At 35.7% G+C, this 26,929-nt stretch overlaps 2 protein-coding genes across 17 annotated transcripts in view; one reads left to right on the forward strand and one right to left on the reverse strand.

The window, feature by feature from the left end:
* The window catches only part of CASK (calcium/calmodulin dependent serine protein kinase), a 490,128-nt gene that overhangs the window by 207,712 nt on the left and 255,487 nt on the right, over window positions 1-26,929 (reverse strand). The window lies entirely within an intron of this gene.
* GPR82 (G protein-coupled receptor 82) lies at window positions 458-25,426 on the forward strand. 5 transcript variants are annotated; one of them, XM_069065733.1, is made up of 3 exons: window positions 458-10,691; window positions 18,754-18,870; window positions 20,501-25,426. In XM_069065733.1, the coding sequence occupies exon 3, from the start codon at window positions 20,534-20,536 to the stop codon at window positions 21,530-21,532; it is 999 nt and encodes a 332-aa protein (XP_068921834.1). In that variant the 5' UTR covers window positions 458-10,691; window positions 18,754-18,870; window positions 20,501-20,533; the 3' UTR covers window positions 21,533-25,426. The 5 variants fall into 5 exon arrangements, with proteins under 5 accessions (XP_068921834.1, XP_068921836.1, XP_068921837.1 ...); XM_069065735.1 differs by having other exon boundaries at window positions 18,792-18,870; XM_069065732.1 differs by lacking the exon at window positions 458-10,691 and adding an exon at window positions 14,024-14,604.

Raw genomic sequence — 26,929 nt, forward strand, 5'->3', positions numbered from 1 at the left:
TCTGATCAGGTAAAAGGTCAGAAGTTTGTACACATGCTTAAGGAGCTATCTGAGGGGGAACCTATCAGGGAGGAGAACATGAAATGGGAGGTTCAGGAAGTTACTTCTAGCCAATGAAGAGCAATGGGGGAAATTTGAATCGGGATGGTTATAAAAAAGTTAGTAATTATCTTGAAGATATGCTTGGACCTACTAAATGACCCTTTTCCACAAAAGGACAGAGGACAAGTCACCTGTCAGAAATGGCATGAAATAAAAGTCTTTTTTTTTTCTTCTAAATTCACTCATGGAATTCTTAGTAACTTAGTAAGTTAGGTGGAATTCTTGGTAAGATGGTTATTTCTAACAGTAGTATAGTACACATTGTATGGTATGGTACAGTATCTGGTATCTGGTACTACAAGTCTTCTTTGTTCTGATGTTTTTCATTATTTCCTTTGAGATTCTTGACCTTTTGTTCCACCAGATAATTTTTGTTAATATTTAACCTAGCTCTATAAAGTTACCCTTTGGTGGTTTGACAATAAATTTTTTACTTGATTTAGATACTACAGTATCATTTCCAATATATTAGCACAGCACAAGTGTTAACAAAAAAAGTCTCTCCAATTCTTTCATTTCTATACAGAATACTATGTAAGCTTGATTTATAGTACTTTTTTTTTTTGCTTTTTTTTTGGAGGGCAATTGGGGGTGACTTGCCCAAAGTCACAGTGCTAGTAATTGTGTTAAGTGCCTGAGGCCAGATCCTAACTCAGGTCCTCCCGACTCCAGAGCTGGTGCTCTATTCACTGTGCCACCTTGCCGCCTCTTATATTACTTCTTTATGTACACGTTAGTAATTGGACTCCTAGATATTTTATACATTCTGTAGTTACTCTGAATCAAATTTCTTTTGCTAACTCTCCCTGTTATGTTTTGTTGTTAAAACAACAAGAGGCTTATGTTTTTTGTAGGTTTATTATTGATACTTAATGATACCGTTTTAATGGTTTTTGTTGAATCCCTTGGGTTATATAGTTTAAACACCCTATCATCTGCAAAAATAATGATTTTGCTACATCTCTAAACTTATTCTCTATACTTTGTTATCTATTGTGTCAATGAAATCGTAATTTTAAAACTTTATAAAATATTTCTGACAATGGAGAGCCTTGTTTTATCCTTTTTCTTATTAAAAACAGTCTCCAGCTTTTCTCCATTCCAGACCATAGGTAATGCTGACAGAGAAAGCCTACTGCTAAGCTTTTCTTCACTGCAGTTACTCATTGGTTATAGGTTACAGCATGCTCACATCCACAATTCATCTTTCTATTGCCCTCTTCATGATACTTATCTTTAATGTTTTGCTGCCACATAACAATACTAGTATGATGTTGTTAATTTAAAAGATAAATTATAATTACACAAGACAATTTAAAGGTAACTTATCATATGAGATTCATTCCATTTATCTTTATTATGCAATCGAACTACTTGTTGCAATCATCTACTTAACTCCAATCTAACTACTTGTTGCAGTCATCTACTTAACTCCAATCTAACTATTTGTTGCAGTCATCTACTGAACTTCAGGCCATCCCCCTTGCTTTCCCCAAAAGAAAACCAATATCCAGCTCATACACTTAGAATTAAATATTCTTGTTTATAGACACTCAAAAGCCTGAACACCCATGACTTCCATCTTCACATTTTGGCCACAAACAAAAAATGCTATCATCATTACCCATTTAGGTTTGTTTGTCTGTTTATTTATTAGCCAATTGGGGTTAAGTAACTTGCTCAAGATTACACAGCCAGTTATTTTTTGTGTGGGTGCCAAGTATCTGAGGCTGGAACCGATCCCGGGTCTCCTGATGCCAGGGCCGGCGCTCTTACTCACTGTGTCACCTGGCTGCCCCTATGTTTATTTTCATGAGGAATACTTTTAAGAGTGAGAGATGAGAGGCTCTAATGTGCCTCACCACACAACTGTGGTGAGCTCATGAGAAAGAATTGACAAGAGGTATACAGGATGGGAAGGCATAGATGGGTTGTAAGTTACATTATTATAAAGAATCTCAAATTTTATGAGTGAAAAGATTCATTTAAATATCAGTTAGTATATTAATTCTTATCAATTCATACCATATCTGTAACATTATTTCTCAGCCCTCAAGATAAAATTATTTTTCTCCACCCTCAACACCTTAATCAGGAAACAAATTAGCTAAATTTGCAAAGCATTTGAACCAAGATTGCTGAGTACTATAATTAGCATTGTAAAACTTTTTTTTAATCTATTTCGTAGAAGTTGGAAATGCTTTTGTAAATTATTTGTAATTAGGCATTTGTAAGTACCTGATTTAACTGCAACCAGTATGTTAAGACTACTGAAATATGATTTAAAATATAACCTGGTCTTGCTTTTCATTATTTCCATTATAAAACTTTTATTCTTATCATTTTCTTTTTTGGTTTTTATTAACTTGTTTACTTTTAGTTTACAAGATTCAGTTCCACAATTCCTTGAGTTTCAAATTTTCTCTCCCTCCCTTCCTCCTTCCCCCCATGGCAACATATAATTAAGTACAGTACCTGCAAATGCTTTCACATTGGACATTAGTCAGGTTATAAAGAGGTATTGTATCAGATGGAATAAACAATGGGAAAGAGGAAATAAAACCAAACAGGATAAAGAAAAAGAACAGGTAGTTTGCTTCACTCTGGATTCAAACTCAGTTTTTTTCTGTGGATGTAGACATCTCTTTCCATCATGAGACCTTTGGGGTTGACCCTGAATTGCTGAGGAGAGTCCAGTCTATCAAAGTTGGTTGTCACACATATGTTCTGTCTGTAATTGTGTACAAATTTCTCCTGGATCTACTCTTCTCACTCAGCATCAGTTCGTACAAGCCTCTCCAGGTAAATATGAAGTCTATCCGCTTCTCGTTTGTTATAGCACAATAGTATTCCATTACATGCATATACCACAACTTGTTCTGCCATTCCCCAACTGATGGGCACCCCTTAATTTCCAATTCTTTGCCTCTACAAAAAGAGCTGCTATGAATATTTTTGTACATAGGGGTCTTCCTCCCAATTGTATGATGTCTTTGGCATACAACCCTAGAAATTTGGCATTTCTGGGTCAAAGGGTATGAAATTATTTATAGCCCTTTGGGCATAATTCCAGATTGCTCTCCAGAATGGTTGGATCAGTTCAGAATTCCACAACCAATGCATTAGTGTCCACTAATTTGTCCATTTGTCCACATCCTCTCCAGCATTTGTCATTTTCCTGTTTTGTCATCTTAGCCAATCTGACTGGTGAGATGTGGTACCTCAGAGTTGTTTGGATTTGCATTTCTCTAATCAATAGTGATTTAGAACATTTTTTCATATGCTTATGGATATCTTTAATATCTTCCTGTGAGAACTGCCTGTTCACATCCTTTGACCACTTATCAATTGGGGAATGACTTGTATTCTTATAGATTTGACTCAATTCTCTGTATATTTTAGAAAAGTCAAGACATAGGTTGTAAAATTTCTTTCCCAATTTTCTACTTCCCTCCTAATCCTGGTTACATTGGCTTTGTGCAGAAGCTTTTCAATTTAATGTAATCAAAATTATCCATTTTGCATTTTATAATACTTTCTAATTCTTATTTGCTCATAAAGTCTTCCCCTCTCCACAAATCTGACAGGTAAACAATTCCTTGCTTTCCCAGACTGCTTACAGTATCAACCTTTATACCTAGATCATGCACCCATTTAGACTTGATTTTGGTATATGGTGTTAGTGGTCTATGCCCAGTTTCTGCCATACTATATTCCAATTTTCCCAGCAGTTTTTTCAAATAGTGAGTTCTTATCCCAAATGCTGGGGTCTTTGGGTTTACCTGCAAAGACTGATAGCTTGGTCTCTTCTTTGCCTAATTTGATTCCTTTGATTTCTTTTTCTTCTCTAATTGCTACTGCTAACATTTCTAGTACCAGATTAAATAAGAGGGGTGATAGTGGACATCCTTGTTTCAGCCCTGATCTTATTGGAAATGCTTCTAGCTTATCCCCATTACATATAATATTTGCTGATGGCTTTAAATAGATGCCACCTATTATTTTAAGGAAGACTCCATTTATTCCTATACTTTCTAATGTTTTTAATACGAATGGACATTGTATTTTGTCAAAAGCCTTTTCTGCATCTATTGAAATAATCACGTGGTTTTTGCTAGTTTTATTGTTGATACGATCAATTATATGGATGGTTTTCCTAATATTAAACCGTCCCTGCATTCCTGGAATAAATCCTAACTGATCAAAGTGTATTATTCTTGTGATAAGTTGCTGTCGTCTTTTTGCTAATATTTTATTTAAAATTTTTGCATCTATATTCATGAGGGAAATTGGTCTATAATTTTCTCTCTCTGTTTTAGGTATCAGTACCATATTTGTGTCATAAAAAGAATTTGGTAGGGCTCTTTCTTCATTAATTTTCCCAAATAGTTTGTAGAGTATTGGAATCAGTTGTTCTTTAAATGTTTGATAGAATTCGCTAGTAAATCCATCTGGCCCTGGAGATTTATTCCTAGGGAGTTCACTGATGATTTGTTCAATTTCTTTTTCTGAGATGGGGTTATTGAAGTAATTTACATTCTTACATGGAAAAACAATAATTGTAAATAATGAGACTTTTCTCAGTATGAGGATAGTTGAAGGGAATATACATATGTATGTATGTAGAGGAGGGTATATGTGTATATAAAACTTATGTGAGTGTGTGTATGTGTGTACATATATACATAGAGGGCACAGAATCAGTTGAATAGAAAGGGATGATATCTAAAAAATAAAATTAAGAGGTGAAAGAGGAATATAATGGGAGAAGGAGAAAGGGAGAGATAGAATAGGGTAAATTATCTCATATGAAGGAAGCAAGAGAAAACTGTTACAATGGAGGAGAAGAGCAGGAAGGTGAAAGGGAATGGGTCAACCTTACTCTCAGTGAATTTAGCTGAAGGTGGGAAAAAGATACACACTCAATTGGGTATCATTCCCTACAGGATACTAGGGGGCAAGGGGATAAGAAGGGGGATGATAGAAAGGATATTGGGGGAGAGGGTAGTTAGAAGCACACACTTTTGAAAAGGGACAGGGTCAAAGTAGAAAATAGAATAAGTGGGGGATGGGATAAGATGGAGGGAAATAGAATTAGTCTTTCACAATGTAACAGTTTGTTTAACTACACATGTACAACCTATAAAGAACTGCTTGTCTTCCCAGTGGGGGTAGGTGAGGAGGGAAGAAGGGAAAGAATATAGAAATTAAAGCTTTAAAAACAATGCTAAAATTTTTTTTTAACATGTGACTGGAAAATATGATATACAAGTACTGGGGTACAGAAATCCATGTTACCCTACTAGAAAGTTAGTGGAGGATGAGGGAGGATATAAGAGAGAGCAGATGGGGGAAGGGGTATTCAGTAGGCTTGCTATCTTGGGGTGGGGGGATTGGGGAAAGACAGGGTGAAAATTTGCAACTCAAAATCTTTTAGAAATGAATGCTGAAAACTAAGATGGTCAAGATGGTGGAGTAGAAACAGTACCTCCTCATGGCTCTGGCTTCCACCTTCCCCAATTCATGTAAAAGGGGACTCTGAACAAACTTTGGAGCTACAGAACCTATAAAATGACACAGGGAAGCTAACTTCCCACTGAGGACAGCCCAACAGGAATCGGCCTGTGCAGTACTCTGGGAGTCAAGGGCAGGCTGGAAGGACACCAGATCACCAGCAGCTGTGGCCGTTTCCAGATTTATCAACACATAGATGTGAAGGACAAAGTGTGAGGTCAGTGCAGTGTGGACTTTGCCCCCAGGGTGAGAAGCTGCTGAGGAGCCTCATTGTGCAGCCTCCACCAGGTGGCAGCTTCAGCTCCTGGCCTGCAGAGTGTAGGGGGACCAAGTGACCAGTCTGAAGGGTTATCGCTCTTGCTTTAATCTGCTTGGATCTGGATTGCAGTCTAGGGTAGAGGTCCTGGGGTGTATGACCAGCTTGCCAGAGTGTGGAGGCTTCAGCAAGGGCACCCAAATAATACCTACAGCAGCTGTGAAAACCCCAGCGTTTGGGACGAAAGTTCCCCTGTCTGGTGGCAGAGTCCTACTGTGGCAAAAAGCCCAGGGGTCAAGTGACTGAGGGGTGACATGACCAGGCAGAGGAAACAAAGCAAACAGAAGAATCCAACATTAGACTCCTATTTTGGGGACAAAAAGAAGCAAAGCATGGAACAGGAGGAAGACAGTGAAGTCAGAACTCCTGCACCAAAAGCTTCAAAGGAAAATGTGAGCTGGTTACAGGCCATAGAGGACCTTAAGAAGCAGATAAGAGAAGAGGAGGAAAAACTGGGAAGAGAAATGAGAACAATGCAAGAAACTTACGAAATGAGAGTCAACAGCCTGACTGAGGAAAATAATACCTTCAAATATAGACTAACTCAAATAGCAAAAGAGGCTCAAAAAGGCAATGAGGAGAAGAATGCCTTAAAAAAGCTGAATATGCCAGATGGAAAAAGAATCTCAAAAGCTCACTGAGGAGAATCATTCCTTCAGAATTAGATTGGAACAAATGGAAGCTAATGACTTTATGAGAAATCAAGATGCTGTTAAACAGATCCAAACAAATGAAAGAATAGAAGGCAATGTGAAATATCTCATGGGAAAAACCACTGACCTGGAAAATAGATCCAGGAGAGAAAATTTAAAAATTACTGGAGTACCTGAAAGCCATGATCAAAGAAAGAACCTAGAAATCATCCTCTAAGAAATTCTCAAGGACAATTGCCCTGATGTTTTAGAACCAGAAGGCAAAATAGAAGTTGAAAGAATCCACTGATCACCTCCTGAAAAAGATCCCAAAAAGAAAACTCCTAGGAATATTATAGCCAGGTTCCAGAATTCCCAGATCAAGGAGAGAATATTACGAGAGCAGCCAGGAAGAAACAATTTGAATATTGTGGAAACACAATCAGGATAACCCAGGATCTGGCAGCTTCTACACTGAGGGATCAAAGGGCCTAGAATAGGATATTCTGGAAGGCAAAGGAGCTGGGATTAAAACTAAGAATCACCTACCCAGCAAAACTGAATATCATGTTTCAGGGGAAAGTATGTTCATTCAGTGGAATAGAGGACTTTCAAGCATTCTTGGTGTAAAAACCAGAGTTGAATAGAAAATTCGACATTCAGATAGAAGAAGCAAGAGAAGCCTGAGAGGGTAAACAGGGAAAAGAAATCATAAGCCACTTATCAAAGTTGAACTATTAACATTTCTACATGGAAAAACGATAATTGTAACTGATGAAACTTTTCTCAGTATGAAAATAGCTGAAGGGAATAGAAACATATATTGGAGGATATACAGGTGTATGAATACATATGTGAATGTGTGTATATATGCTTACAGGTGTACATAAAGGGCACAGGACCAAGTTAATGGGAAAGGATGATACTTAAAAGGTGAACTTAAGAGGTGAGAGATGAATTGGGGTAAACTATCTCATATAGAAGAGGCAAGGGAAAATGGTTACAATGGAGGGGAAGTATAGGAAGGCAAAAGGGAATGGGCCAAACTTATTCTCACTGAATTTGGCTTGGGGAGGGGATGAAATACACACTAAATAGGGTATCTCACCCTACAGGAGAGTAGGGGGGAAGGGGATGAGAGGGGGTTGATGGAAGGGAGGGTAGGCTGGCTGGGGAGAAAGTTGGAAGCACCCACTTTTGAAAAGGGAAAGGATCAAAGCAGAGAATAGAACAAGTGGGTGGTGGGATAGTAGGGAGGGAAATATAGTCAGTCTTTTACAATATATCTACTATGTCAATGCATTAGTTACACATGTACAACCTATACTGAACTGCTTATCTTCCCAGTAAGGGTGGATGACAAGGGAGGAAGGGAATGAATCTAGAATTCAAAGTTTCAAAATCAAATGTTTAAAATTATATGTATATATACATATATATATATACACACACTATTATTAATACTATTTTACATGTAATTGGGAAATAAGATATACAGGAACTGGGTTGTATAGATCTACCATGCCCTACTGGAAAAGTCGAAGGGGGTATGGGAGAAGTACATGGGACAGAGCAGATTGGAGGAGGGCATATCCTGTGGGATTGCTATTTTGGGGTGGTGGGTGGGGGAAAAAACGGGGAGAAAATTTGTAACTCAAAATCTGGCAGAAATGAATGATGTAAATCAGAAGTTAATAAAGCATTTGAAAAAAACTAAGAATATATAAATAAAAGAGCATACTATAAAATTTTAAAAAATCTTTGAAAACTGCTTATATGTGTATGGTAAACTAGAAAAAATACCAGTTCACCAGATGGCACATTAAAAAGTACTTTAAATGTTATTTCCTCACATTTTAAATTAGAGTTTACTGTAGCCATTATTTATAGATCAAGCAATTTTTAGTGAAGAGGAATCAAAAAGAAATTTTGTCAGTATGAAGAGCTTCATAAGCCTTTATTATCATCAATGGATGTGTGACCTCATCAAGGTGGGCTAATTCCTTCTAATGGGTATTGATCACAATTAATCCATGCCTTTCTCAATCTTTGAAAATTTTATCCATATTCTCCTTGCCTCATACACAGCTTGGATTCTATAGCGAATACAACAAATGCAGTAATCTTTTAGATTTGTATTAGTGTAGCTCTAAGGCTGCTATTGCTTGTCCTCTGGCCCATCTCCTTCTCCAATCAGATACTGATTGGATATTTTTAAAACCACTTCTTGTGCACAAGCTATCATTGACAACACACTATAGCTTACTGATACTAACTATACTTTTCCACTGATTTTTCGGTCTTCTTTAAAAGCGGTATAACTTGATCCAATTAAACTATATTAGAAGATATCAAACAACTTGGTATTATCCTCTGCTTTTGCTAAAAGTTAATGGTTCATTCTTTTTTTTTAATAAATGTTCATTATTTTATTTGTTGGAAAGTCCCTTAATAATGTCCCAAAATTTTATATTTAGGTAAATATCTCTAATTATATTCCTTTTTCTATTCGATAGCTCAAATTCAATTTTTTTTCTTCCAAAAATCAATGAGAAAAACAGGGATGAACATTAAAACTTCATTTTATATTTGGATAACATAGAGGACTAAGTGATTTGCTTAAGATCACTTTCAGTAAAAATAAAGACGAGGATAGCTCTCAGCTCTCTGAATTCTCACTATAGCAGAAGCAAAGTAGAATATCAAGTTTCTAAATCAAGAATGTTAAGAGTTTGATATAATGGTATTTTTTTTTTCTGTCATCTAAATTTGGAGTAGGAGAGAAAAGATCTGGTTGCTGTAACTGAAATGACCAGGAAATATATTTTCCGTGTATGGAAGGGTTTCTACAATGGCTAAGTAGCTTCAATGGGCTACTGGGAAGTTGAACATTTATAGTTCTATGTAGCCAGAGGCCATGGCAAACAAATATTGTTTGACTTATCACCCATCTGTTGACAGTTTTACTTGTAGCTGTTGTATATCAATCAAAAGACATTATTAAGTATCTACTATGTGCAGAGTATCGTGCTAAATACTTGTAATGGTAATGGTACTTTGAAAACCTTCCCTGCCCCTTAATAAGCCTAAGGGAATTTCCCTGCTTTGAAAAGAAACTCTGCCATGTAATAGGCTGAATATAGTTACATGGTGCCTGTGGTAGGAGGAGTTTGCTGAATGGTGGAACAGAGCCCACAGGAAGTAGACTAGGAGGTTGGGAGGAGAGCAGGCTTCCCAGGGAGCAGATAGGCTTCTGAATATATATTGGTCTTTTACTGGTTTGTGGGAAAGCTAAAGAATGGTGTGACTCTCTGTGCTGTTATGGTTTATTAACTTCTTTGCTACTACGATGAAATTGGCTTACTGGTTTTGGGATTTGGTTTTCTGGTGTCAGAATACATGTTTTGTTTCTGTCTTATATGGGGAGTCTGTTCTATTTTGTGATTGAGCACTATTTGGGTATATTTATAGTGATCCTGGGCGCTGTAAATATTACACTGGTGCTACAACACTGGAGATACAAAAAGAGGCAAGATATATTTCTTGTTCTCAAGCAGCTCATGTTTTAATGGGGAGACAACATATAAATGTGTGTGTGTATGTGTGTGTGGAGTATGTAGCAAGCTACAGACAGGATAAATAGGAAACAATTAAGGGAAACAATTTATTATCTTTATTAGGGCAATAGTAGGCCAATCAACTGAGCAAACCCCTGATGCTAGGCCTTGATACATCAAGCAAAGGAGATGGGGAAGGGAAATGACTGTGTAGAAATCTACCTTGTCCAAAGTGACTATGCAAATATTACAAGAACCTACAATGACTCCCTGTCACATCTAGGAAAAAAGAAAAACTTCTCAGATTCATATTTGAAACTCCCTTCTAAATCTGTTTCCTGCTGGCTTTTTTAGGCTTATTATATTCCCCTTTATATTCCAGCCAGACTGGCCTATTTGCTGTTTCTTGACCTAGGCCTTCAGACTCATCTCTGAGCTACTGTAAAGGCTGCTTCTGATGACCAGAATGTGTTTTCTAACTCAGCTCCAGATTTTAAAATTCCTGTCTTCCCTTAAGGATCCGTTTGGATGCTATTTTCTAAGGGAAACCGTTTCCGATTCTTCAAGTTGGTAAGTACTCTTCCCCTCCTCGAGGTATACACACGTATACACACACACACACACACACACACACACACACACACACCTCCCTACATATTCACATATATATATATTTTTGCTTACTCACTAATATTGTCAATAATAATAAAAACTATAACAACAGCTAGTATTTTTATAATGTATCATCTCATTTTATCCTCACAATAACCCTGGGAAGTACTTCCTATTAATATCCCATTTTATGATGAGGAAAACAAGACAGAGATAAACTGACTTGTCCAGAGTCACATGGCTGGTAACTGGCTGAAAGTGGATTTGAACTCAAGACTCAGAATTTAAATCCCTTGAATGTAGGGACTATTTTCTGTTTGGTCTTTGTATTCTCAGGGCTAGCCCAGTACCTTGGTACACAGTAAACACATAATATGTCTTTGTTGAATTGGATAAATTTCGAACATGCTGAGAACTAGTAGCTTTATTTACCTAATACAGTACTTTATAGATATTTTCTCAAATTAATGAATCCTATCCCCTGACTTTCATGAAAACAAGAAAAAAAATTGTAGGAAAATTTTACTTTCATTCCCATGCTCAAAGCACAATGATGTAGTGGAAAGAGAATTGGGTTTAGAGTCAGAATCTAGGTTCTTATCACAGCTTTTACTACTGTGTGACCTTGGATAAATCACTTCAACTCTCAAGTAGTGTTTCTTCTTCTATAAAATGAAGAGAGAGGACTACATAATCTCAAAAAGTCCCTGTTAATGTTAATCTGTGACCCTATGAAAGCAAAAAGAATAAAGGTGGAATGTGTGTACTCCTGAATATTGATATCTGGGGTCACAAAAGATAGGTATGTTTTAGTGTTACTGTCTGTAGTACACAATGATCACATTATATACCGATTTTATTATTTTTTTCCCCATACAAAAAAATTTAGGATTTCATTATATATTGTTTTATCTTAAAATAGTTCCCTGTATGTAAACCTTGCCTCACAGACTTTTAAGTTTTGTTTTTTTAAGGACAGCGATTCTGTCCAATGTTCCTCTGAAACACATACAAGTCTCTTTTCAAAGGGTGTATATAGCAACAGTACTGAGTACAAAGTAGCTACTTAGATTACACTTATTAAATGATGGTTGTCCTTCATTTCCTCATTATCTTGCCACTTCCTTACTTCTCAAACCTTTGCAATCTGGCTTCTGATCCCATGACTCTACTGAAAATCTACACATCCCAGATGACTTTTTAATTGCTAAATCCCATGGATTTTTCTCATTCCTTATACTTTTTGACCACTTAGTGCCATCTAGTAACTGTTAACAGTACTTCTGGTTTTCCTCCTACTCCTCTGGTCATTTCTTGGTCTCTGCCAATTCACCCTCCTCTTCCTCCTGCTCCCTGAATATGTAAAAAGGTTATCTTCCCCTCACCTCCAAGTTTCATTTGTTCTCTGAATGATCTCATTTATTCTCATGTCTTTATCACTTCTATAGACCTCAAATCTATACACTGAGTCCTAAACTTTCCCTGAGAACTGGTGCCTTAATTTCTACATGTTCAAAACTAAACTCGTCATCCTTTCCCCGGCACCTGCCCTCTTCTAACTTCCCCATTTATGTTCCTAATATCACTATTTTCCCAGCCTTGTAATTCTGGAGTCATCTTTGACTCTCATTATATAATTCTGCATCTGCAATTTCACTTGCATCTGTCCCTTTTTTTCAACCTGCACTGCTAACCTTCTGTACACTTTCATTACCTTCAATGTGGACTACTACAGTACCTTTTTAATTGCTCTCCCAACCTCTAATTCCTCCCCTTTTAAATTCATCCTTCACCTAGCTGCCAAAATAATCTTCTTAATGCAGATACAAGCATGCCAACCCCTGTTCAAAAATCTTCAATGGTTCTATTTCTTCTAGAATAAAATATATGCCACTAAGTCTGGCAAAGTACACCAGAATCTGGGTCCAGCCTACACTTTCCAGAGATATATTTCACACTACACTATACCAAGAATGCACTCTTCTCTTAGATGCACCTGCTAAAATATTTTTTTCCACATCTCTCTCTCTCTCTCTCTATATATATATACATATGGCATATTTCCTCCTTTCCTATAAGTTCCTCCTACTACCTTCTTCTGGCCTCAAGTTAGTATATCTCTAAGTCAGTGGAAATATGCCAGTGAATAAAGTCTACAGCAGTTTCCTGGCCCCTAGATCATCCCCAAACGTGAAATCTGAAAAGAAAGATGGCTTAAGAATAAATACCATCTTTCAAATATCAGTTCATAATCTTCATGTCCTCTTCTCTAAACTCTTTAGAATAATCTTTTTATTTAAGCCATCATTTGAAGAAATAGTGATAGCTACTGAAATAGCAGCAAAATGCCAGGAGTTACAAAGTGAAATTAACATTGCCACTGACTGCAGCAAACAAGACTGAGTACCTCACACATCAGGGTTTAGATACTGGCATAACAACCCTGTCCCTTTCTTTAGAGGAAAAATATTGAGGAAAAGAATATTATAAAAATGGAATTACGGAAAGTAACAGAAGAATTCAAAACATTCCAAATGGCAGAATTGCTGCATTAATTTAAATATATAAGATGAATGAAATATGGAACCCTATGTAACAAACATATTTAAGACACCAGCTCTCTCTTTTCCATATCTTCATTTGGTCACTTAAGAAGGCCGTGTAGTAGCAAGTTAAGAATACTGGATTTAAAATCACAAAGCCCAAGTATTAATTCCACAATTTCTAATTATTAGCTCAGCAGCCTGAGACAAGTAATTTAAAACATCAGTTTCAGTTTCTTAATTTTTAAAATGAGGGGGTTGAATAGGGGAGCTCTCAGGTCCCCTCCAGATCTAAAATTATGCACTGTGTAAAAGGGTAGTGTTTCTTATTAGTTATAACTTTCCACCTGTATTTATTTACATGTTTGGCAGCCTTCAGTTGGAAAACTGGATAGAGTTTTTATTGATTCACTATTAGACTACTAGAGTAGCCCCTACCCCCAACTTTTTATATCCACAATCTAACTTTGACAACTTTTTCTGAAATAAAGATTCCTATATATACATATATATATATATATATATATATATATATATATATATGCCAAAATACTGGCATTCCTAGAGAATCCTAGGATTCATTTGGGAAATTCTGGGATTAGAATTAGAAAGACTTGAGTTCAAATCTAACCCTAGATACTTACTAGCTGTGTGACCCTGGGCAAGTCATTTAACCTCTGTTTGCCTTAATCCACTGGAGAAGGAAATGGCAAACCACTCCAGCATTTTTGCCAAGAAAACTCCAAGCACTGGTGTGCTATAGGGGAAAAAGTATCCTGTAGGTACAAAGATAATATAATGCTAGTGAGCTGTCATCAATTAAGACATCTGCGTTGAGTCATCTTGCTTTTGTGAGGATGGACAACTTGAGTCCCCTCTCCACATTTGTGTCCAGTTCCCTCTGTAACTGATGTTATGTGACTATAACATGGCTATCCAAAGTGTGTGTAATACCAAAACAAAATTGGTTCCACTCTTAACTAGCTTTTTTTGTAAAAGCATAATTTGAGCTAGATAACTAACCAGAACTTAAAAATAACCAATAAGGAACTAGTACTGTTAACTTCCTCCAACCTTAAGAAACTAAAATAGATTTGTTTTCAATTGTTACACTGGACCTGTACACTGCACTCTAGGCTCTGCGTTGGTCTGTTTTTTAAACAACCTAATTTAGGATATCTCAATCTTCTGGATAATTACATTTACTGGAATTTTAAAAGAATTTGCCTATGCTTTTCTGAAATACAAGAATTTTGGAATAGTAACTGGAGAAATTGGAGCTTGAAATCTATCACTGGTGAATTTAAATAATACTGCATCTAATACAGGTAAGGTTGATTGCTAATTTATCTACTAGATAACAAAAATACTGAAAATAGTGAAAAGGAGAATTTTTTAGAACTCTAAAAATGTTCATAAAAGGATACAGGATTTTGTTACACAGACATTTTAAAAAAATTCATCAAAATTGAAACTTAATGGAATGATTCAATTCAATCAAACTCAAAAATTACTTTTAAAGTTCCATGAGTTAGGCACTGTGGGGACATGTTACTATTTTACCTTAAAGCAGAATGATGAACAAAAACTTCCTATTAGAAAATAATATATACAACTTACTCTTATACTTTTATCTTTATATAAGATGATAAAAATCTCTTTCCCTCTGTTTTTGTTAGACTTTTTTTTAAATAAAAAAACAATAAGGATGAAGCTCAAAATATTAGTTTGCTGTTCAATACATATATTGAAAAATTATATACAACCTTTCCCCCCCTGTATCTCTCTACAATCTTCAAAAAGATTGTAAAAAGGTGCTCAGATGCTTTTTTTTTTTTTTAAACAAGTTAAGAGTACCACAGAAACTCAACTTTATGTTTCAGGACTAATCAATACTACTTTCCCCTCCTTCTCAGAGTACTTTAATAGTACATTTTAGGTTTACAAAAGCACTCTGCATACCTGATATTCTCAACCACCCTCTAAGGTAGAGACTACAATGATTAGTACACCCATTTCACACATGAAGCAGCTCAAGAACAAAGAGGCTCAGTATTTTATCCATGGTCTCACAGTTCATAAATGGTGGAGGGAGGTTTAAAGGTAGGTATCTCCTGACTCCAAGTCTAGTACTCTTCTTACTACACCACTGTTTCCTTCATTTTAAAAGGGAAGCGAAGTTGAAAAGTTAGCAAGTAGTCCCACACACTGTTTCACTTATAAATGAAGCAGCAATATTTGCAGAGATCAATAAATATTAACAATTTTGTACAAGGACAGTATGGTGTTAACCACTAAGGAGATGAAGAAAACAAAAAGTAGACCCTGTCTCTGAGAAACTTATATTCTACTAGAAAGATAAAGTCTTTTTACGGGTAAATAAAAACAAGGTAATTTTAGAAGGAAGAGAGTAGTAACAAATGAGAGGTGGCTCTTGAGCTGAACCTTGAAGAAAGTTAGGAATTCTAAAATGCAGAAGTAAGACTGGTGTGTATCAAAGGCATGGGGACACAACAGCACAGAGGAAGAGATGGAATATTGAGTTCAGAAAAGGTCACAGTTTGGCTGAAAAAGTGCTTGTGATAGTACTTGAAATGAAGTGTGTGGACAAGTAGGTGGGTCCCAGGCAACAACAGGCTTTATAAATACAAGGCTAATGAGGTAATGGGTTATCCTAGAGGCCATAAGAAGCCAATTAAGATTTGTGACCAGGGAGTGATATGGTCAGATTGTATTTTAGGAATGTTAATTTTGAAGCTATATGTAGAATGGCTAGGAGAGGGGAGAGAGAAGCTGGGAGATGAGCTGGAACATTATTACATTAGTTCTCATCAGAGGTGATTGATGATAAACTGAGAGAAGAGGTAGAGGTAAGAGATACTGGGAAGGCAGAATTAACCAGAATTGCCAAGTGATTGGATATGCAGGACCAGGATTCAAGGAAAAACCTTGGAAGGATATATAGATCTGGGAATCTTCTTAGTGGATATGATCATTAAACCCATAGATGCTGATGACAACTCCAAGAGTAGAGAAAAAGCACAAGATAATCCTCAAGGAAGAACCAGGTTTGCTAGTGTATGGTGTTCTTTCTACTACAGATAAATGTAAGAATGGGATAGGCAGAAACCACCAAGAGATCAGTGTTATGGAATCTAAGAAAAGAGAATACATTTAGAGTAAAGAAAAGCCCCAACCAAAGCTTCTGAGAAAGAAAATAAAATGGAGAATAAGAAAAAAAGTCAATGGACTTAACACTTATGAGACCCTAGGCAACTAGATAAAGCAATTCCAGAAGACTGGCAGAGCTGGAAGATATAACCAAATGGTAAGTGAAGACAAGGAGGCGGTGAATCTAGATAAGTCTTTCTGGCAGTCTGGCTGTAAAAGGTAAAAGAGATCTAGTGAGATAGCTTGATGGCACTGCAAGATGAAGAGGTACTATTAAAAGAAGGGGGATGTGGGAATATTAGCAAGCAGTGGCAATCTTAGATAATGTGTTCAGATGCTTTCTGCCTGTGTGATCCTGGGTCAGTTTTTAAACTTTTGTTAAAACCTCAGTTTTATCATTTATAAAATGGGGACAATAATAGTACGTACCTCACAGGGTTGTTATGAGGATTAAATGAGATACTATCTGTAAAGCACTTTTAAAAATCTTAAGCTATTATTATAAAAGCATGATATAATAGAATTTGAGGTAGATGATATTCCCAATATCAGCATTATAAAAAGACTGCATTGTATGTGTAAAAAGCAAAGCCAGTTTAGATCAGAGATTTAGATTTTAAGATAAGAATATGTTCAACTTTTGTGATTTCTAAATTAATCAAGCTACTGACTGAGAGGTAGTATCGTATAGTGGAAAGAAAGCTGAATATATAAACCTCAAACACTTATTTAGATAAGGGACTGTGGGTCCCTTAAGTTCAGTGAGACTTAATTTCCTAATTTATATAATGGGGACAAGACTTATAATAATTATCTTATATTGTGAGCAATAAACATACAGAGTATGTGCAAAATGATTTGTCAACCATAAAGTACTCTTTATCAACTATTACTATTATAGATTAGGTTTTATATATTTCTACCTACATAATGTTTTCTTAAAATTGTTAGGACAATACAATCCAGGATCAAGGCTTCAAAGGCTATGGTGGATTCATATAACTTCAGTTGAGGTACCTCAATAATTTTCCAAATATAAATTCCAAAGTTAATATTTTGATCCAGAACATATATATGGGTGGTACTGATAGAGTAGTTATCTGATTCTTGGTCAGGATAAATAAATGTAGTAGAGAACTAGGGCTGGTAAACCATGGTCTGAGGGCCAAATTGGGATTTCCACCTGTTTTTCATATGTTCAGTAAGCTAAAAATAATTTTTTACTTTTAAAAATACAATAAAAATTTATTTTAAAATGTAAAGATGCATTACTAAGCTTGCTATATAAAAACAGGCAACAGGTTGAACTTGGCCCACAGGTCATAATTTGCTGACTCCTGCTGTAGAAAGTATAAGTAGAAATGGGCATAATGTAAACTTAAGTCTGTTAGCAAAACAAAGTTTTTTATACTGTAATTAGTTTATTTCCTGTTTTCTGAAAATAAAAATGTATCTACTATCTAGATCAAATTATTCTTCTTTCACTGAAGTCTTATTCTGATGCTTCATTATGCTGCTGAGATCACTGACGCTAGGTTCCCCAAAGTTATGCTGGTAGGACATAAGCTCTGTTCCACACGAAGATTTAAAGACTTTGGAGTACAAGAAACAGTGGCAGACACCTGCCTTTTGAGGACTAGTCTAATTTTGAAGATACACATCACCAGAAGGTCAGCTACCAGGTGATGAATTCTTTTGATCACAACAACTCATTTTTGATGTCTTGAAGGTAACAGACTCTCAACACTCCCCCTCTGGACTTTACCACCATGTCCCCAAAGGGGTACCTTCTTTCCTCTTCCTCTTTTCCTTTAAGTTCCTCAAAGGAAGGGATTATGTTTCTTTTTGCTTGTATTTGTATCCCTGGGTCTTAATAAAGTACATACATAGCACATAGTAAGTACTTGGTAAATGTTTGTTGTCTGCCTGCTTCAAAATGAGTAATTTTATGAACTAGAATTTCTTAATGTAAGACATGGAAGCACTGCTATTTTGGTCAAATACTAGATAATCATATAAAATGCAAAACAAAGAAAAATGGAATTTTTAATTCTTACAGTATTAACTATTTTTCTTTATTTGAGAATAAAATTTTAGAAAAGAAGTCTTTAACAATCTTTAAAGGACCTAAAGTATTTCATAATGATGAAATTTCACACTGTACTTTAACATTTACAAAGCACTTCACATGTTATTTAAATGGAGACATACTGTTATACTGAATAAATAGGGATACTGAGTGTAGGTCAAATTTTTTTTGTTTGCTCCTGATAATAGACTTCAGTTCAAAATCTCTATTCCCCCAGGTCCTTTCCTCTGTCTTTTCTAATCAAACCTTCTCTAGCCTTCTCTAGCAAGAGTGGACAAGCCATGATCTAAGACTTACAATTCAACTCTTCAGGGATTCCTGTGTAGCCTCTGAAGTAAGTGAGAAGAAAAAAAAAGTACATATGCATTGCTATTGGGATTAAAATAGTTTGTTTTTTGAAAAATTTCAAATATTTCAACAGAGACAGTCAGCTCCCAACCATCAGTAGAGAAAAATGATTTTTGTAGTAATATTTTAGACATTAAAACTGGATTTTGGGGAAAAGTATTAAGAGTATTTGTGGATGATAAGTGCACTATAACGGATTAGGTCTTTTCATCATCCTTGTGATTTTCATTTTATCCCTGTTTCAGATTAGAATTCAATTCAGGACCTATACCATTTTCTGCTCTTCTGGTCTAAAGTATATTCTTGAACTATAAAGAAGGGGTTTTCTTTTTTTTCTTTTAAAGCAATCGGGGTTAAGTAACTTGCTCAAGGTACACGGCCAGGTGTTTCTGGGTGTGGTGCTAAGTATCTAAGCCCAGATTTGATCCCCAGGTCATCCCAACTCTGGGGCTGGTACTCTTACTCACTGAGCCACCTGGCTGCCCCTAAGCAATTGGGGTTATGTAACTTGCTCAAGGTTACACGGCCAGGTGTTTCTGGGTGGGTGCTAAGTGTCTGAGCCTGGATTTGATCCCCAGGTCATACCGACACTGGAGCCGGTGCTCTTACTCGCTGTGCTACCTGGCTGCCCCTAAAGAAGGGGTTTTCTAAGCAAAAAAAGTAGCTTAATAGTTTTCTTCATTAAATAATGAAGATAACATAAGTCCTCCCTTATTCTGTGGCACAAAACACTGTGATAAGCACTGGGGATATAAATAAAAAAGGACAAACCAGGCCCTGCCTTTTTATGCAGCTTACATTCTAATAATAGCGACACAGAATATATAAGGCAGTGGTAGCGTCGGAAGAATATTTTGGCTTGGGATGTCACAGAGATAAGTGGAATTGCAAGGTAGTTGACAGAAAAGCCCTTTCTAGTGGCAATGATTATACTAACTTGATTATAGTTCTATAGCTGAAAAGGGGATGGGGGAAAAGTGTTAGGTTATGTGTGTCACAGGTGTATAGTATGAAAACATCTAATGTTCTGGACAGTACGGTGACAGGCTTTACCTAATGTCAGTCAGCCTGAAGAACCTTCACTTGGCAACACTTTCTGCAAACTTTCTGTTACTATCAACATGTACTTGAAAGCAATAGATTGCATTATATTTGTCCAACAAGTGTTTATTGATTTGAATTTGATTTATTTTTAAAGTTTAAAATTATTTTAAGTACTTTTTATTAACTGAATCAGATGTGGCCTCTCTCTGATTACTGAAAATCTACCATAATAATGTATTTTTAAACAAACTATTGTTTAACGTTCAAGAAAAGGAAATTATTACTATCATTAACTATTATAAATGAAACCTGAAGAATTTTAAATTTGGTACAAAGAACAAATATTGCATTTAAAATTATTTAAAATTTTATTTTTTAGATAGAGATATTTTCCATCACAATAATCACTGTTAGTTGTTCTTCATTCAATTCAACAACTTGGAATAGAGAAGACATTGATGTTTTTCATCTATTTGAGCAGCAACATATCCTAAATAATTATATTATTATTTTCTCCAAATACTTAATCAAAACTATAATATGAAATCAACTCATGTGCAATTCTATTCCAGATCCTGCACCACGTTCAAGAAAATTTGGTACAAATGGATTTTAATTCAACATATATTCAACAATCAGCGGCCTCTTTAATTGTTTTGCCTATCATCTATATCTTTCTATGCATTCTAGGACTTTTAGGAAATATACTCTCACAATGGGTATTTTTAAGAAAAATTGCTAGGAAAACATCAACACACATGTATTTAATAAATCTGGTGACGGCAAATTTGCTTGTATGCAGTGCTATGCCTTTTATGAGTGCCTATTTCAGGGAAGGATCTAAGTGGACATACAGTTCAGCAAGCTGCAAGGTAGCCAATTTTTTGGGTACTCTGTTCTTGCATGTCAGCATGTTTGTCAGTCTCACCACTTTAAGCTGCATTGCCATAAGTCGTTATGCTACCCTCATGAAAAAAGATCTCACCCAGGAAGAGAATGCCTCACTCTATGAAAAAATATTTTATGGACGCATACTAAAAAAGTTCTGCCAGCCCAACTTTGCCAAAAAGTTGTGTGGATTCATATGGGGGGCTGTACTGGCCATAGTAATTCCAGTTACTGCATATTACTCTGCTGTGGAGCTTTATGAAGAAAATGGGAAAATATGCTACAGTGAAGTGGCAGAATGTGGTGCTGGCATTTCTGGGACTGCAAGACTTGTTGGAACTGCATTTATTGGTTTTTGTTTCCTAGTGGTATTGCTATCATATTATTCTTTTGTTAGCTATCTGAGAAAAATAAGGAAAAGCACATCTATTACAAAGAAATATTCCACTTATTGTTCAGTGAAAAGACACATTTTAGTCATTCAATTTCTACTGATAGTTTGCTTTCTTCCATATAGTATTTTTATGCCCATTTTTTATGCTCTAACCAAAACAAATGACAGTCAACAGCTAGGGTATTTGGTGGAAATAAAAAATTTCCTCATCTGTCTTGCTGCTGCCAGAAGTAGCACAGATCCCATTATATTCCTTTTACTAGATAAAACATTTAAAAAGATACTATATAATCTCTTTAGAAAGGACAATCCACCACGTTAAAACAGTTGATCTTTATATCAAATCCACTATGGAAATGGGGAAAGTATATATGCAAACTTCAATGACAAGTTGGATGATTTATAACCTGTAGCTCTGCTGATACAATAAAGTGCAAAAAGACATCTGGCATCTTAAAAACATATCACAAAATTTAATTTGTAGTTGTGTTTTTTGCTACAAAGAGCTGGGCCTATGGTTATTTTCAGAGGCATTAGTTCAGAATTTCAACACAAAAATAAAAACAAAGGTAACTTTATTAATCTCATGTAGTGTTTAAAAAACTAGAACCTAGTCCTATGACTGCAAACATAAAGGTTCATAAAATGAGTATGTTTATAACTCTTGGAGTTCAGAACAGATATTCTCCCAAGAAAAGCCTGGTTTTTAACATCTCACACTGCTTACCAAGACATGGTTAAAATGTGAACATAATTAACATAATGAGTGATATCATAAGCAAATTAGAAGAGCATGGAAAACTTCACCCATTACATCTATTAATAATGGAAGATTTTATGATAAAATGTTATCTCAGGATAGCACAGGAAATAAAATAGATAATTCTAACTATACTAAAATTAAAAGTTTTACACAAACAAAACCAATGCAGCCAAGATTAGAAGGAAAGCAGTAAGCTTTTTTTACAGCAAGTTTCTTTGATAAAAGTCTAATTTCTCAAATATATATATATATACATATATATGTAACATAAAAAATGAGTCATTCTCCAATTGATAAATTGTCAAAGGATATGAAAAGAAAGTTTTCAGGAGAAATCAAAGCTATCTATAGATGTGAAAAAATCTTCTAAATCACTATCAATTAGATATCAAATTAAAACAACTGTGAGTTACTACCTTCTACCTATCAAATTGGCTAACATGATAGAAATGGGAAATGACAAATGCTAGAGGGGATATGGAAAAATTGGAACACTAATTCACTGTTGGTGGAATTATGAATAAGCACAACCACTTTGGAGAACAATTTAAATTATGCTTACAGGGCTATAAAGCTGTGCGTACCCTTTAACCTAGCGACATCACTATCCCAAAACTGTATCCCAAAGAGACTGAAAACAAAAGGAAAAAGAAAAGGACCTATATGTTAAAAAATATTTATATAGCATCTCTTTTTGTAGTTGTAAAGATCTGGAAATTGAGGGGATGTCCATCAATTGGGGTATGTCTGAACAAGTTATGTTTATGATTGTGATGGGATACTATTGTACTTTAAGAAAAGACAAGCAGAGTGATTTCAGAAAAACCTAGAAGACTTATATGAACTGATTCAAAGTGAAGTGAGCAGAACCAAGAGAACACTGTATATAATAACAATATTGTAAAGATGAAAGATTCAGCTACTCAGATCAATACAATGATGCAAGACAACATAGAAGCACTTGTGATAAAAAATGCTATCCACCCCTGGAGAAAGAAATGATGAATTCTGCGCATAAATCAAAGATAATTCTTTCACTTTATTTTTCTTGATTTTTAAATTTTTTTTTACAACATGGCTAATATGGAAATGCTTTAAATGATTTCATATGTATAATGGATTTTATATTGCTTGCCTTCTCAATGGCTGGGGTAGAGACAGGAAGAAGGGAGAGAATTTAGAAATTTTTAAAAAAGAATGCAAAAAATAATTTATCAAAGGAAAAAAGAAAACCTTGTTCTTAAGAAGAAACCCTAAATTTCTGGCATTTTAAGGTAATTATGTTCCTCCACTGAATTTGATACACCCATCCCCTAAAGTGCAAACCATTCCACAGACCTAGAATATTCTCCCTCCTCTTCTTGGCTTTTCAGAGCCTAGTAAACTGATCTATTTGTTTGCGGTTTTTGAATAATTACCATTATGAATCATGTGTGACTTTATTATTGATAGAAAATGCTACCAGATTCATTTATTAAAAGATAATGTTCAATGGTTGAAAAGTATTTTACAAATTCATGAAATAATTCTTACCATTTAATCAAATTGATCTTTTAAGTCCAGAAACTCAATTGTGAAATTTTATTGTACAAATTTCCTAGTGTCATTTGTTAAAATTGTTATTTTTAATGTTACATATATATGTGTTTATGTCTCTCTCTAGATATGTAAATATAATTACATATCTTCTTCAATTCTTTTTTAAAAAGTAAAATATTTAACCCACCAAAGCATAGTCATTCTTTTTCTGGGTTGAGCTTTTGACTGCTTATTCAGTCAAAACAACTTGTCCATGTACCTAAAAAAAATGGAGGTGTCTAATTCAACTTTATGAAAATATCAATTACAGAGTAATTAATGAATTATTAGATTAGGAACTACATTTCAACTGGTTTCCAAGAGATCTCTTTTCCCCTGGGGCTACAAAGGTCAGTCTTTCCCCCAACTTCTTTTTTTTAAACAGATATTTATTGAACTAAAAAAAAAAAATAGGCCAATCAACCAGGATTCCTGTTAAGTACTATTTAATCTGAGCAATTATTCAATTCAATAAACTCAACAAACAACACTGTGTTTGCTGCAGGAAAGCTTTTTTAAAAAAATATAGATGGTAATTCTACAATTCTTTGTAGCTAGGGATGTATTCTAAAAAAAAAAAAAAAGCCAAAAAAATAAAAAATAAAAAAACCTTGAAACTGCAAACTCTTTCTTGCCCTGTACATATGTTGGTGGCTATTATTTATTCTGTCCGAAGTCTTTCTCAATAACATCTGGTTCAGTCTTCTTCATCCCAATTCTTGCCGTTCTACTTGAGGAATTCTGACCTTTCCTGTATTATTCCATTCCATGGAACTTATAGTCCTGGACAAGATGGGTTCCTTCTTGTAGTTCTCCACATGTGAGAAGTTGTCTATGTCTATGCCTTTTGGGGGGCTGGCTCCATTGCCTGAAATAAAATCAGCTCCACTTCTGCTTCTTGGAATCCCTTCTTTCTTTTCACATTCAGCTCAAGTTTTACATGAGGCCTTTCCTGGTTGGCCCAGGCATTATTTCCCTCTTCTCACCACAAGTTACCTTGCCTTGTATGTTTTTTATCTATCTATATATGTGCTTACTGTCGCCTTTAGAATAAAAAGCTCCTTAAGGGCAGGAACCTCTTTCTCTTTTTTTCTTTGTCTCCCATCTATGAATCAGACTAATAGCTTCTTAGGTGGTCTCTGCATCCATTTTCTCTACTCTCCAATTCAGCCTAGAGGTAACTAGGTGGTACAATGGAGACTGCTGAACAGTCTTCAAGAGTCAGTAAGACCTGAGTTCAAATCCAGTCTCAGACACCTACTAACTGTGTGATCCTGGGACAAATCACTTAATATCTTCTTGCCTCAGTTTTCTCATCTGTAAAATGAGAAATTTCTCATCTGTAAAATGACCTACCTCTTAGGGTCACTGTGAGGCTAAAATGGTATAATATTTGTAGAATGTTTTGAAAATTTCATACTGCTATATAAATGCTAGCTATTATTCTTTCTCCTTATCCACACAGATGCCAAATCCATGTTCTTAAAATACAAGTCTAACTATGTCAATCTCCTGCTTAAGAAAATTCAGCTGTCAGGGTGGCTAGGTGGTACAGTGAATAGAGTACCAGCCCTGGAGTCAGGAGGACCTGAGTTCAAATTTGGCCTCAGATACTTGACACACTTACCAGCCATGTGACTTTGGGCAAGTCATTTAACCCCAACTGCCCTCAAAAAAAAAAATTCAGTTGTTATTAGGGTAAAATACAAACTCTCCTCTCCTTCCCCACTACTACTCCCACCCCTTAAACCGTTTTCACAATCTGGCTCCAGTCTTTTTGTTTTCTATACTGATTATACATTATTGCCGTTCCTGTATTCTATTCTATGTTCCCATAAAACTAGGCTACTTGCTATTTTCTAAGCATAGTACAGTACATTCTAGACTATGCCTAGAATGGGTCTTATTTTTCACCTCTGCCTCTTGGAACATCTAGCTCCCACCAAACTCCTTCCAGAGACCTTTCCTTATTGCCAAAGTTATTAGGAAAACCAGAAGTTCTGAATAGGGAGGGGGAGCTTCCCCCAGATCTCTCTCCATATATACACAGATTCTGACGGAAAACTTTAAATTGAAGAGTTATTAGTCTTTAACATACTAGAGACATGTTTTTCTTGTATAATGTTCCTATGTTGGCATATAATAGATATGATCCTGAAAATGGCATATAAATCAAATAATAGTTTAGATGCATGGAGGAGATGAACATATCAAGGAAAACCACTGTGGTTATTTTTGTAAATTATTAACCCTAAAACTATAAATTTGGACTTGTGAAATTTATTTGTATACATTATTTTAGAACTATGTATGCCTTGTAGATTAAGAAGTATAAAACACTTCTCAAAAAAGAAATTTGGTCCTTTTTAACTTTACTTCCCTCTTCCACTCTTTCCAAAATAACTTGCAGTTAGATTTCCCTGCCATTGGCACTCCCATTGCCACCACCCTCATCTTCAACTCCTACTAGTCAGAATCTAGAAAACTAACAACAAAAATGGACAAGTTAACTTAGAAATTATTTTAAACCTGCTTACTTTGTAGATTAGGGGTCCTTACCCTAATTTTGTTGTTGTACTGTAAGGAACAACTCTTCTCCTCACCTCAAGTCTCTCAAGTGGTGAAGGTAAGTGCTATGTGATAGGGAAGTACATATTTATCCTTCCTCTCCCCTTTCCTCCTTTCTCTTCCTGTTTCTCTCCCTTCTTCCTATCTGCCTGCATTAGAAAATCCTGCCAGCAGGACAGAAAGCACATTAGTGGCAGAAATGTTAATGGGATTTAAGATCTTCCCGGCCAATTAATAGGCCTCAAGTGCAGCCCATCAAGCAAAGCTTGCTTAGGGGAGGTTTGCTTGTAGCTAGGCTTTTACACCTTTTGCTGATTTCCAATTAGGCACTGAGTTTTAGAGTTGTGATGCCTTCAGACTCTGAGAAGTATGTATACTCTGAGTTGGTATTTTGCTTTGGGGGCCTGCTTAAGAGAAGAATCTTGTGATTCCCCGTGGAGATTCTGAGTGATCTTATGTTCAGAGCTCCCCAACACCTCAGATGTAAAGGCTCTCTTGATCCAGGGATGTAAGTAAAGTGTACAGTTGATCCAGACAGTCAGAACCCTGTCTGTTGGTCTTTATTTCTCTGTATTTTCTCTGAAGTTCAGGGTGCTGACTTTTCCCTTGAACTAGTGAATGGAATTAAAACAGACTGACCCCTTAAACAGATATCTTACCTAGTAAAGCAGATTTAAGATCCTGTGCTAACAGCTATCCTGGGTATGCCAGTGTGGCTGCTGCTACGGAAGCATGTTAACATGATAAATTTCATTCCTCTTGATTAAAATGTTTGTAAGGATATAAGGAGTCAGGGGTGGGGGTGTATGT

This window comes from Petaurus breviceps, unplaced genomic scaffold (genome assembly GCF_028583685.1).
Source record: "Petaurus breviceps papuanus isolate PSGF00001 unplaced genomic scaffold, PetGlider_PUasm1.0 90700, whole genome shotgun sequence".
Classification (NCBI taxonomy): domain Eukaryota; kingdom Metazoa; phylum Chordata; class Mammalia; order Diprotodontia; family Petauridae; genus Petaurus; species Petaurus breviceps.